We start from the raw sequence: 13,729 nt of genomic DNA, 5'->3' as shown, positions 1-13,729 counted from the left end.
ATGCCCTTCCTCTCTCTTTTGAAAGGATTCCAATAGTGCCAGCGTGTGTTTTTTCTGTGGCACTGGAGTCGGTAATCTATACCGGTTTGTGTATGCATGGCATGAACGGTAACAGAGGGGGCGGGAGTTTTCTGTGCCTGTTTTTTTCTTTCTGTGTCGAGGAGGATCCACAGCGAGGCATCTCGGATAATGAGAGAAGCCTTCACGTAAGCGACTACGCACACCCACACTCCCCCCGGTTCCCACGTAACACTCCCACGCAAGCGGTGAGGGGGAATAAATGAAGTCGAGTCAGTTAGTCCATTGTGATTCACTGCAACTCTCACCACTTATTCGGCAGCTGAGTCATTCAGTGCGACCCCTTCTGAATCCTGTCCAGGTCCCTGCTCACCTGTATCCACCCTCACGCCTGTATCTCTGATGGAAGCCTCATGTCCGGGTGGTGATAACATGCTCAGAGTATTGTTAGTTGTGGCCACAAGGAAGAATACTTGAGCGTGTGCTTGTGCACATTTGAGTCTGTGCATATATGTGTGTGTGTGTTGACAGCACAGGATGCACTTTTCAAAGTGTTTTGACAAGTGTTTTATTGAACCTAAAACCCACAAAAAATGTTTCTCTCTCACTACTTTCAGACAGCAGAAGAGATTGACAAGTTGACCGTGGATGAAGATTTGAATGACATTGAGAGGGCGGTCTTTCTTTTAAGGTAGGAAACGAATTGAATATCCAGTAAAGGGGTACTGGCCTGAAAAACAAGCTGCCATGAAAGGGAAATGACAAATGGTCTGGACATCTAGGCTGCATACGTTTCCAAGGGATTCACCACTAAGTAGTTCAGTTACTGTCTACATTGGATACAGGGGGATTTCAAACAAAGCATGTATAAGATAAGTGTTCAAGGCTGCCTATGAATATTGAATGAACTTTGCATGGGGACTGACTATGTTACCTTTAACTGACCTAGAATCCTTATTTACATTGGGTTTTAAGTGACTCCACCGCCTTAAGGTTACAAGATGACCGAATAGTCATTCAATAAAAATTGTTATATGAAAATATGTTCAGAACAGATCCTCGGATTCTTTCCTGATAAGACTGCAGCCAAGTAACTAAGCAACCACCACCTGTCTGTCTGTCTGTCTGTCTGTCTCAGGATTCATGTTTGATAGAATATACAACAACATGATTTTGACACAATGTTGGCATTTTTATTATGCTAACTTAAAATTTGTGCATTTCAACACCCTAAAGTTATTACTGATGGTATTGTATTGAGACTACGTAAAAATATTGTATTGAGACTATGTAAAATATGAAGCAACCTCAGAACGGTTAAAAGTACACTAGTCAACACGTTGGTGAACGAATGTACTGTAGAGAAACTGAAAATCAGACAACGTTTATCATTCCATGAATTAGTATTAGGCCTACTATTTTGATCCTTAGGATGCAGGCCTCAGTCACTGGCCTGTGTTTCTGGTGTAAAGTTTAGGGTCTGCCAAGTTGTGATAAAACGCTGCATCTGTGTCAGCAACAACATGTCCCACAGGGGAGAGGTGAAAGCATACTTAACTGGGATCAACCCCTCCTGGGTTTGACCTTGTCCTCTTTGGCTTTTCCCTTCCATCGCTCAGCAAAGACGGTTTACCTAAGCGCTTGGCCAAACGCCGTTCCCTCAGTCTTGTTCGAATGCCATGAATGTTGCATTCTGGGACTCGGGCTTTGGTTAATCCCACACATATCCTCCACCAGTGTCGGCCAAAAGTGTCCAGTCTCGGGAACGTGTCAGAACGTGAGGAGGCCCTGTGCCCTGTCCTCTTCTAGACACGTCAGTCACAGAACATGATCCCCTCTGGTGCGCCCCGCCACCAGTACCTAATGGAGCTTTAGGTGGTGATCAAACTTGCATGGGCTGGCTCCGATGTCAAGGGAGATGGGGCTCGTTGAGGGTTTCATCAGATTTTCGAAGAATTATGGAAACACCATTCTGGGACCGTTAATTAATGGTCACAGTGCAAAGTTACAAGGAGGTAGCATACGATACTTTGATCCATTTGAGGTATTAGATGACCTATGGGGTATTAGAGCCACGAAGGTTAATATGTTTGTCTCTGGGTCTTTTACGTGGGATTCTTTCTTTGAGAGGGGTGTAGAACGTACGCTAACAGAAGCTCTGTCTCATTCTTCTCCTTTACATGCACTTCTGGAGAATGGTCTCACATCCTAACTACAGTTTGTGTTCTGAAACTCTGTTCAGCCTGCTACTCAGGTCTACGCGCTTGGATAGGACTTCAACTCATTTGAATAGGTTTCAAAACACCCTAAATCTTCCTTCCCGCGTTTATTAGTTTGCAACAGTAAATCATCATCAATCTTAGCAAAGACAGGCTTGTCTTGTTCGCGGCATTGTGACTCAATATATTTACCCATGAGGATAATAAAGTCATAAACCCAGTAAGTAAGCAAAACCTTATCCGAGCCAAATCGTTGTGAGGGCACAAACATTTTCCATGTCTCCTACACAGTAGGGGTAGTTGAATGCACAAGTACACAAACTAAACAGGACATTTGTTTGTTGTGGAAAAGGAATACTGCAGCGTTTACAGACTAGGCCAGGACGCAGGTCGTGTTTTTTTTAATTCAGTGACGTGGAAACCAATCAGGATGGAGTCGTGTCCCCCCTCTTTAACCCAGAATGCAGAGAGCTGCACCATCTCTGGGCTCATCTCGATTCAGACTAGCTCTGCACCTCAGGTCCCAGGGGCTGCAAACTAGTTCTTGAGAGCAATTTAATTGGCTGCTGTTGGCTTTTACACACTGGCGATGAAGCAGGATGCCGGTAGAGCTCAAAACCCCAGACTGAAGGCCACGCTTCTTATGGACAGGGATATTGTGGAACACTCACAGACCAGGGGTCTGAATAACTAGTCACACAAGCACCATGTTCCAAACAGCACTTTAAATACCAAGAAGTCAACCTGCCAGAATTCACTATTGTTATACTCCGGGGATTTCAATATGAATCTCATTTAATATCTTGGTAATATAAAACCTGAAAGGTAAAATAGTATCACATTTTCTATTATGTTCAGAGTCTTTACAACTCTGAAGTGCAGTGCAGTGTAGTCTAAATGAGCTTACTGTACCGGATGGCCTAATTGCTGTGACCCGTCAACAAGCGTAAGAAGAAACAGCATCCGAATGAGTTGGCTCTGACATGTGCGCTGTGTACTTGCCTCCGTGCTGTAGGCCTTGTGCACAGGTTGATTGTACCCGGGGCCCCTGTTCTTTGTGAGGGAAGGAAGTGGACATGCCTCCCTGCCTGGCTATCTCAGCTGCAGCAGGCATGTCAGAGAACCCACACAGTCATCCAGGTCCTCAGGGAGTCTCTCCTGATAGAGGCAGCAGGAGCCAAGGCAGAACTGTCAGTAATGTGTAACAGACTGCCTGGAGGGAGGGGAGCTTCAGCAGGTCACATTCGGTACCGGCCAGTGCTGCTGTAACAGGCAGTCCAACTATCTCTCTTTTCCTCAGCAGTTAAGAAATAGGCGCCGGAGCTTGAAAGGAATCAAGATGATTAGTGTCGGCGTCTCACTGAATTGATAGCTAATTGGGGGGCCTCTCTGGTGTCTTGTCCATCTCTACAGTTGGTGAAGCTGCACACTTCACTCCTTGTTCGAGCCCAGCCTAAAATACTTGTCTTTGGAATGGCTTAATGTGACAAATGCCACACTATTTTGTGAAACAGGCTTGGTGTCAGGTCCAAATGAAGTTCAGAAACCCCCAAGCATACACTACTTAATTTCTTCACATCTGTCTTTCATTGCGGACGCCCTGGTTTATTTTCAGTCGTGCATCTTGAAGCCTATTTTTGCACTGTTTGCTGAGATCCTATTGGCCAGGAAACTGTAGCTCCCCCGTTGCTAGCTGTCTTTGGCAAGATCACAATAGGATGAGGAATGCAATTGACTCCGCTGGGGTGAAACGGGTCAGAGTCCATTTTGGCCCAGGCTTACCTCTGCAGAAGGAGCAAACTCCCTCAGTCTCTCCTTCCTTCTGTCTATTATCCCTCACCCTGTGGATTAGGCTGAGCAATGCCTGGGCATGAAAGGAAGAGTCCGGCTTTTTATCCCTGCCCAGGCTTTTAATAAAGAATGGAGTTGGCCAGTTTTATCCTCTCTGGCTCCCGCCAGCTAGCCCGACGTGCGTGCTTGACGTCAAGGACAGCTCAGCGAACGTCTGCAAAGAGCTTTTCAGCTTTGTTTTTCATCCGGATGACGCTACTCTGTGCACGCTTGTTTGTTTGTAGCCCATGCGTGTACACGTGCACTTCGCAGCTTGTGTCGCACACAGACTCGGCAGACTTCCGGAACAGCGCACGTACTGCGTCCATCCTCTACTTGTCACATTTTACAGACGCTTTGTAAAGTGATACATGTCGTTAGCGTTAGCAACGAGGAAACAGCAAGTAATCTCTAGCCAACCCTAGTAGCAGACGCAAAGTGTCAGTCTCCCGACACCTCGAGCAGACTCCTTCAGCCGCCTTCACCCAGCTTAGTCAGCACGCAAGACAAACTCGCACTCGCCCCTCCAGAGTTTCTTCAAACAAATCGAATTTCAATTTGCTTTCAGCCCTGCTAGATTTGCACAGTTATCTAACGGGCAGGGAATTACAGGGGACAAGTCCAGCGCTCTTCTGAGACGGTTTGGTAGTTTAAACTCAATTTAACTTGAACCATCCATTCGTGAGAGACTAATGAGGAATTTCTCACAGAACTTTTCAGAAATGATGAGGCGTTGGCCAATAGAGGTTGAGAAGATCTCAGTTAAATTATTTTTGGCAGAGTTATGAAAGTGACACAAGTTGTCATGACTAAGTATGAGATACATTATAGCGTGTGTATATATGTGTGTATAATGTGTATTTCTTAAGAATAGTTTCCTCAGCGTACGTTCTGCACTTGACTTTATGACTATTACTATTATATTCATAACATTCTTGGGCCAGGCCTCAGCAATCTCACTTTCTTTCCAAAGCCACCAAAGTTACAGACTCCAGCAATGTGCTGTAATTGAAATTTCATAATCAAAACTGTATCTGATTTGTTAGCATAGTGACTATGGTAGGCTACCTCACGACTTTATTCAAGGTAAGGAATGCTTATTGCCATTAGCCAGTTTCCACCTCCAGAGCTTGTTTATAACAATAACCTGTAGGGATTCAATAACTACGGGTGTCAATAGAAGACAGTAAAGTGACAAAGCAAAGGACCAACTGGGATTCCGTGGTGGACGCATATCTTTGTGGTGGAGTTCCTGCTGCTGTAATCGAGGGAGGCAGGGTCAGGGTGTGTTGCCCACTCATTATTACTTAAGCGCAGAAGGACTTTTCTGCTTAGATAAGGGTTGTGTGTGTGTGTGTGTGAGAGAGAGAGAGAGAGAGAGAGAGAGAGAGAGAGAGAGAGAGAGAGAGAGAGAGAGAGAGAGAGAGAGAGAGAGAGAGAGAGAGAGAGAGAGAGAGAGAGAGAGAGAGAGAGAGAGAGAGAGAGAGAGAGAGAGAGAGAGAGAGAGAGAGAGAGAGAGAGAGAGAGAGAGAGAGAGAGAGAGAGACCGGGAAAGTAGGAGGACATAAGGTTGGGAGGACCTGCCAAAGGAAAATTAATTGCTCTGAGGATTCTGCTGAAGTCTCATTTCCGGCCTCTTCCTCAGGCTGACTACTAAAGCTACAGCCAATCTTCCTCCAGGAGACCAACGACAGGAGTGTCCACTACATTCGCTCCTCTGGAACCTTCTCTCTATCCATCACTCCCCCAAGCCAATCACTTATGCTGATAGTTCTGCCAGTCACCAGGGGCTGTGGAGTTTCCGAAAAGGCTCAAACGGTGCCACACGTATCTATCCCCAGAATCTGGTGGCCAAGCACCCCTCATAGTTTGGTAAACCCAACTTTGGTTACCTCACCGTTTTCCCCAAAGTCTCATTTCGGGTCTCGCCGAAAGGGGAGCGAAGTGAAAGGTTTCCTCGACAACAGTGACCATTGCAAGCCCTTTACCCTGTTTAGGGCGTGAAACCCAAGTGCATCGCCGTTCATGCGGCGGTCAAGCCTAATTAAAAATGCGCCGGCGTGTCTTTACTTTCTGAAGGGCCTCTGGCTGTCGGTGTGTCTTTCTTCGGCCTCTGAGCGCACAGAAGGAGATTTTAACGGCCGAGTTGGCTCAATAGGAGCGGGCTCTCATTACGCTGGCCATTCAACACCTGCCCTTTAATTGACGAAGTCACTCTTGGGGCTGCAAGGGGTCGCTCCCAGATACCATCTGGACCCGCTCTCTTAACCTCCACGTTTCCAAACAAACCTCGAAACCGCAGCCAAGAGTCGGAACAATGCAGCCCTGTTTCTTAAAAAGGTTCACCAGCCGTGACCACATTTTCCTCCCTTTATCAAGGAGCTGGGCCTCGACCAAAGGCTGTTTCTCCTGGTTATTAACTAACACTCGGCCAACGAATGCAACGGGGGGGAAGGAACCGACTCCGAAAGAGAATGGAATACCTGTTTACGGTCCATTATTTAGAGCAACAACACAGGGAGGGCGACAGGCCGAGAAAGAAACTCTCGTGCAGGATGAAAAGATGTTTGGGCTCCCCGGGGGGCTGAGACAGGCAGATGGGGAGGAGCACATGCAGGGTTGTTTTGATATATTATGTTAGCTCTGTTCTACTTTTTTTTTTTTTTGAAGAGAAAGTTGTTCTTGGGAGACGTTTCTTTATCGCACACTTTCACCAAAACAGGAAACTGGCCAATCTACCTCGGAGTTGAGATGGCTGGCAGACGTGATCATCGTCTCTGTGGGAATCTTTCTGGTACAAACAAACACTCGGGCTACGACAATCCGTTGGTGGATGAGTGTGTTTGTTCACAGGCACAAAAAACGATGCACCTTCCCAAGTGTCTATTAACTGTAGGAGCTTGCCTGCATACAGGCTTTGTTTCGCGGGTGCTCTGTAGTTGTAGCCGAAGCAAAGGCTTCGTTCCGAAAGCCTAGGTAGCTGAGCTCCTAGGCGTCTCCATCGACTCCAGTGGGAACGTGGATTCCTCTGTATGGCACACGGCCCCCACAGCTGCCGACAGACTGGTTCACCGCTGGCCCACGTTGTCAAGGCTTCACGGAGAGGTGCTGTCCGTGGTCCTGAACCACATGATTGCCACTTCAATTTGTTGGATCCTTGTTCCAGGAATTGCAACATCTTGTTACATGAGTTTGTGTTTTGCGCGTGAGAAAGCAGTGTTCATGTTTGAGACTGGGAACGAATTCATGGACGGTTTAGGCCGTTAAGCAATTCATGGAAATGTACACTTGCTCATAATAAGAGGACTGAGAATACCATAATGAGCTGTAGTGCTTTAAGAGTCTAATAATTAGATTTAGATAATTAGACCATTGTTTCTCCAGAAGCTTGAATGACTAAGCTAGCTGTTGATGTCTGGAGCAAACAGGCCCCAGCCCAAAACAGATCTGGCCAACACCCCTTGTGGAGATCTACCCTCCTAAAGGGTCTCACTCCCTCCCCAGCTGGAACAAAGATCATCCAGCTTGTCCACCAGCAAAACCAATAGTATCAGATGTCCTGGATTAGGGTTGAAATCCTCTAGGATTTTAGCTCTCCAGGAACAGGGCTGGCCAGCCCTGCCCTGATGCTGAATTGACTCAAATGACATGCAAGGGGGGGGGGGGGGGGAACAAGTCATAACAATGACAAAATAACGTGATATGAGTTTTTTGTGAGGCCTAATTCCTACAGCTAAAAAGCCCCGAGGTGGGATTAGGCTGGGATAATTCACTCGTCTGGGCGTACAAATGAGCCGTTCTCTCTCTCTCTCTCGCTCCCCGAGTACGAGGTGCACCAGCACACGCTCAGCAGGAGGAGATCACAGCTCGGCTGGGGAGGGAGAGCCCGCCTGCTCTCCTCGTAGGCAGTTCTCCCGGGGACAGCTGAAGGTTCTAGAACAGGACGCCCGATGGTCTCTCGCCGGGGGGGGACATTGAACGAATTGTACACACTGCACACAAACAAGCCGGGCATCTCAAGTTCCGGAGTTGTTAAGAAAACACGATGGATCATGCGGAAGTGTTCATGATGTAATATGTAACGTTTAGGCCACCCTACCCTTCTCAAATCGGGCAGATGACTACAGCTGTGTTTGGCGTTTGTTAAGCCTTTCTGTCACTATTGATATGTATGTGTTGGTGAATAATGGAAAACATTGCTTGTGAGCAACATTGATCATTTGAAGACAAAACACACACACTGTACGGTCTCCTTTGTTCTGTGACCTGGTTCTGTTTCCCCCAGCTCCGGTCAGGATGTCCAGAGAGCCAGTGTTATAATCAATCTGCCAAACCTGGTTCGCCAGAACCCAGCAGAGACCTTTCGTCGGGTGGTGCCAAAAGTCCGGGTAGGCCCAAACTTCATGCTTGTTCAAAATGATACTCTACAGGCACTGAATGTCACTAATAACTCAACAACAAACAGCCGTCCAAAGGATTTTAGTTCTTGTTCATGTGCCTGAAGTTCAGCCAAAAGACGCTTGTGTTAACCTTGCTAACATTGAGTGTGACTTCATACCTATCAAACACGCCCAACATTTCCTAAGTGTGTGCCATGCTAAACTCCCATGAAGAACCAATAATAAAGACACTCTCCCTCCCTCCCTCTCCCTCTCTCCTGACCCTCTCCCTCGTCCTGACCCTCTCCCTCTCTCTCTCTCTCTCTCTCTCTCTCCTCTCTCTCTCTCCCTCTCTCCCTCCCTCTCTCCTGACTCTCTCCTGACGCTCTCCCTCCCTCTCTCCCCTCCCTCTCCCTCTCTCCTGACCCTCTCCCTCTCTCTCTCCCCTCCTCTCCCTCTCTCCTCCCTCTCTCCTGACGCTCTCCCTCTCTCCCTCCCTCTCCCTCTCTCCTGACCCTCTCCCTCTCTCCCTCCCTCTCTCCTGACCCCCTCCCTCCCTCTCTTCCTCCCTCTTCCTCCCTCCCTCTCTCCCTCCCTCTCTCCCTCCCTCTCTCCCTCCCTCTCTCCCCCTCCCTCTCTCCTGACCCTCTCCCTCCCTCTCCCTCTCCCTCCCTCTCTCCTGACCCTCTCCCTCCCTCCCTCCCTCTCTCCTCCCTCTCTCCCTCCCTCTCCCTCCCTCCCTCTCTCCCTCCCTCTCTCCTGACCCCCTCCCTCCCTCTCTCCCTCCCTCTCTCCCTCCCTCTCTCCTGACCCTCTCCCTCCTCCCTCTCCCTCCTCCTCTCCCTCCCTCTCTTCCTCCCTCTCTTCCTCCCTCTCTCCCTCCCTCTCTCCTGACCCTCTCCCTCCCTCCCTCCCTCTCTTCCTCCCTCTCTCCCTCCCTCTCCCTCCCTCCCTCCCTCCCTCCCTCTCTTCCTCCCTCTCTCCCTCCCTCTCCCTCCCTCCCTCTCTCCCTCCCTCTCTCCTGACCCTCTCCCTCTCTCTCTCCCTCCCTCTCTCCTGACCCTCTCCCTCCCTCCCTCTCTCCCTCCCTCTCTTCCTCCCTCTCTCCCTCCCTCTCTCCTGACCCTCTCCCTCCCTCCCTCCCTCTCTTCCTCCCTCTCTCCCTCCCTCTCCCTCCCTCCCTCCCTCTCTTCCTCCCTCTCTCCCTCCCTCTCCCTCCCTCCCTCCCTCCCTCCCTCTCTCCTGACCCTCTCCCTCCCTCTCTCCCTCCCTCTCTCCTGACCCTCTCCCTCCCTCTCTCCCTCCCTCTCTCCCTCCCTCTCTCCTGACCCTCTCCCTCCCTCCCTCTCTCCCTCCCTCTCTTCCTCCCTCTCTCCCTCCCTCTCTCCTGACCCTCTCCCTCCCTCCCTCCCTCTCTTCCTCCCTCTCTCCCTCCCTCTCCCTCCCTCCCTCCCTCTCTTCCTCCCTCTCTCCCTCCCTCTCCCTCCCTCCCTCTCTCCCTCCCTCTCTCCTGACCCTCTCCCTCCCTCCCTCTCTCCCTCCCTCTCTCCTGACCCTCTCCCTCCCTCCCTCTTCCTCCCTCTCTCCCTCCCTCTCTTCCTCCCTCTCTCCCTCCCTCTCTCCTGACCCTCTCCCTCCCTCCCTCTCTTCCTCCCTCTCTCCCTCCCTCTCCCTCCCTCCCTCCCTCCCTCTCTTCCTCCCTCTCTCCCTCCCTCTCCCTCCCTCCCTCCCTCTCTTCCTCCCTCTCTCCCTCCCTCCCTCTCCCTCCCTCCCTCCCTCTCTCCCTCCCTCTCTCCCTGACCCTCTCCCTCCCTCCCTCTCTCCTCCCTCTCTCCCTCCCTGACCCTCTCTCCCTCCCTCTCTCCTCCCTCTCCTCCTCCCTCTCTCCCTCCCTCTCTCCTGACCCTCTCCCTCCCTCCCTCTCTTCCTCCCTCTCTCCCTCCCATCTCTCCTGACCCTCTCCCTCCCTCCCTCCCTCCCTCTCTCCCTCCCATCTCTCCTGACCCTCTCCCTCCCTCTCTCCCTCCCTCTCTCCCTCCCATCTCTCCTGACCCCCTGACACAGGAGGTCCTCCACGTGGCCGGGGTGGACATGCAGCTGGCGGCGGCCGTGTCCTTCCTGACCGTGCTCCAGGACGACATCGTCCTGATCCAGACGCACACACACTCCATCCTGCAGATCGTCCTGCTCAACCTCGACCACAGAGACGCAGGTCAGCAACGCGCCTGCTCTCCCGGCCACCCTGGGGGGGTGGGGTGGGGGGGTGGGGGGGGTTGGGAGGGGTCGGCAGGATTCAAACTGTCGGGCCAAGCCGCAAGCTGGCGTCGCTGCGAGGGAGGAGACAATGTTAGCTCGCTTTTGCTTAGGTTTTAGTTTCAGGATTCTCGCTGCGCCAGCTGACAGGGGAGTCCACAAAAAAAAGACAAGTAAACGTGTTTGAGAGCTGCTTTCGCTTGGCATTGAGTGGCGTCTGCGTGCGAGCGAGGGAGGGCGTGAATGCAGCAGTTTGAATCTGGCAGCGGCGCTCTGCCTGCAGTTGTGACTTGACTGTCGTTCGTTTGGCAGCACGGTGCGTTGGCAGGGTACCATGCTCTCTGGCATGGGGGGGGATCTCTACATTTAAGACCCCGCCTGGCTAACATTCCGTGCCGTCGGCTCTGTGTGTTTGAATTCTTCCACGTTCTGTTTTCTTCCTGCCAACAGTAGTGAGCAATGCCTGGCTCGAGACGCTGCTGTCAGCAATCGACGCTTTACCAAAGGAGACCATCAGGCAGGAGGTAACATCCAACTGATATGCTCTCAGTGCTTAACCAATGTGCTTACCTTGCGACTACAAAACCTATGATTTACTGTTAGGTCCACACATTTGAAGACGGGCAGGGATGCCTGGCCACGTTTACTCCTTCCCTACACATTTACATTACATTTACATGTAGTCATTTAGCAGACGCTCTTATCCAGAGCAACTAACAGTAAATACAGGGACATTTCCCCGAGGCAAGTAGGGTGAAGTGCCTTGCCCAAGGACACAACGTCATTGTGGCACGGCCGGGAATCGAACCAACAATTGGTTCGATTCTGATTAATAGCCCGACTCCCTAACCGCTCAGCCATCTGACCCCCGTGTCAGTGTGGGTGGTGTGGTGACCCCCAACACTGCCTCTTAATTAGAAGTGCACCGCTGTCAAAGGTATGAGCTGTCGAAAAGGATCTGAAACGTCCTGTTTTCCCGCTGTCCCATCCCGCAGATCCTGAGTCCGCTGGTGTCCAAAGCCCAGCTCTCCCAGTCCCTGCAGGCCCGCCTGGCCAGCTGTCGTATCCTGGGGAAGGTGGCCTGCAAATTCGAGTCCCCCATGTGAGTCTGCTCCCGAGAGGGTCTTCCCTCCCACGCGGCCACACAGAACCGTCTCGACGCTAAATGAGTTTTTGCACACGGTGCCTGGGTTCGCTGGGAAAGGAGGGGAAAGGGGGAGGGTTTGCTGTTTCATGTTCTTCTTCCTTTTTTTGATGTGCTCAAGAGTGAAGAAAGACCTCCTGCCACTCGTGAGGTCGCTATGCCAAGACGTGGAGTACGAGGTCCGCTCCTGCATGTGTCGCCAGCTGGAGAACATCGCCAGGGGCATCGGGTAAACAAAAACACCTGCGAAGACGAGAGGTGCCCTTCATCTAGGAGTGCAGGAAAAACCTGTTTTTACAACCACAACCCTGATGAACTGAATGGAAATAGTTGCCTGGCACAAAGATGGCGTTTTAATGCCCACATTGAGTCTGTTTTCACAAAATCGAAACAAATGCCCAAATACAGTTTTGTGCTTAGTAGTTTTCTACAATAATTCCATGGCTGAGAGCCCATAACTGACATCCAGTTACTGTACACTGTACATACATTACAAACTCCCCTACAATCGCCTTCCCTATTACCTCACCCTTACAACCATCCACCCATCAACCCAAGACAACACCGAGATGAGAAAAAATATAAATCACTGGAGGAAACTCCAGTAGAAATGAGTGTTCGTGTGAGAAGTGGGCAGGGTGTCTGTGTAGCAGAGTTAGTGGAGAATAGTCTGGCCCGCAGTCAGGCTTCTGGTAATCCCACAGACTCTGTTTGCCTCTCTTCCATGGACTCCAAGTACGAGGCCCTCGAGGTCTGATAGACTGCGGTCCCTGGGAAGCACGGGGCCCCAGCAAAGCCATTTGTCAAGTTCTGCCCGACTTCCCATGCAGCTCAAATGCCCCTCGACGCTTAGCCAATCAGAAAGCTGCCAGGGGAAGAGAATTGCTTACCATGGAATTGATGCTTAATGACACAGGAGATAATGGATACATATTGACTAGATACTCACAAAACTGCACACTGCTGTGTTTATCAGTAGGCCGGGTGTACTTGAAGGATGCATGCATGTCAGTAGATCAATGCTTCTTGTCTCTTTTATTTCCCCCCCCGGGCGAAAAGAGTCTGGGAAGTGAAAGAAAGTGGCTGATATGAATGCACTGCGTTTGGTGTCCTCTTGAATTGATGAAATGCTGTGAGATGTAATGATGAGCTTTTCTCGGTCGGCGAACCAGGTTGGACCACACCAAGGCAGCGGTGCTACCAGAGCTGGTGGAACTAGCTCGCGATGAGGGCAGCACAGTGCGCCTGGCTGCCTTCGACACCATCATCAACCTGCTGGAGATGTTTGACAGCGGTGAGGAAGTCACTTAGACCCTTCTAGAAAACACACAACCACAAGTACCCTTGTACTTCACAGAATAACCATAGCTAACAAACTCATCATCCTACACAACCTTAAACCTCCAACCCGGCTTATGAACTGAAAACAACTTATTTACGAGCTACTTCGATATTCACTTAAGAGACTTGAATGAACCTCGAAAAAGGTTCAACTTTCCAACGCAGCAATTCCCAGACCAAACAGCCGCATCTTCGAAGCAAAGAGGGCCCCGGATCAATGTTGATCTGGCTCCGTATCTTTACTCCACCCCCATGCTTCTGTGTGCGGTAAGGCTCACTGCATCCCGCACACAGCCCACAGAGCTGTCTGCGTGGCGACCACAATGCTCTCTCTCTCAAGCTCGCAGCCCACGCCGCGTTTCTTCTTACTACAAGGCTCCCACCACCAGCCCACGCCGTTCCCCGCCAGGCTGCACTCGCTGGCTGGAACAGCCGGCTCTCATTCATGCGCCAAGGTGGATGGAGCTCATTTCTAGGCTGCTCCCACCCCCCCCCCCCCCCACCCTCCCAAAAAAAGAAAAGTCCCCCGCAACAGCATGACTGTT

General features: G+C 50.7%; 2 protein-coding genes across 7 annotated transcripts in view; one reads left to right on the top strand and one right to left on the bottom strand.

The window, feature by feature from the left end:
- The window catches only part of ppp4r4 (protein phosphatase 4, regulatory subunit 4), a 31,751-nt gene that overhangs the window by 1,835 nt on the left and 16,187 nt on the right, over nucleotides 1-13,729 (top strand). For 2 of the 6 annotated variants that reach the window (XM_062467386.1, XM_062467389.1), the window contains exons 2-8: nucleotides 636-709; nucleotides 8,353-8,455; nucleotides 10,511-10,658; nucleotides 11,150-11,223; nucleotides 11,695-11,801; nucleotides 11,965-12,072; nucleotides 13,016-13,137. In XM_062467386.1, coding sequence (XP_062323370.1) covers nucleotides 636-709; nucleotides 8,353-8,455; nucleotides 10,511-10,658; nucleotides 11,150-11,223; nucleotides 11,695-11,801; nucleotides 11,965-12,072; nucleotides 13,016-13,137 — 736 coding nt within the window. Of the gene's footprint in view, nucleotides 1-137; nucleotides 207-635; nucleotides 710-8,352; nucleotides 8,456-10,510; nucleotides 10,659-11,149; nucleotides 11,224-11,694; nucleotides 11,802-11,964; nucleotides 12,073-13,015; nucleotides 13,138-13,729 lie in introns of those variants that run through there. The other 4 variants (XM_062467388.1, XM_062467385.1, XM_062467383.1 and 1 more) reach the window with 4 other exon arrangements.
- Nucleotides 1-13,729, bottom strand: part of LOC134024749 (ankyrin repeat and SOCS box protein 2-like) — a 54,226-nt gene that overhangs the window by 26,675 nt on the left and 13,822 nt on the right. The gene's annotated exons all lie outside the window — the stretch shown is intronic.

Source organism: Osmerus eperlanus, chromosome 8, assembly GCF_963692335.1.
Source record: "Osmerus eperlanus chromosome 8, fOsmEpe2.1, whole genome shotgun sequence".
Taxonomy (NCBI): Eukaryota; Metazoa; Chordata; class Actinopteri; order Osmeriformes; family Osmeridae; genus Osmerus; species Osmerus eperlanus.
The sequence above is the reverse complement of the archived record's forward strand: the minus strand, read 5'-3'. Positions and strand labels throughout refer to the sequence as shown.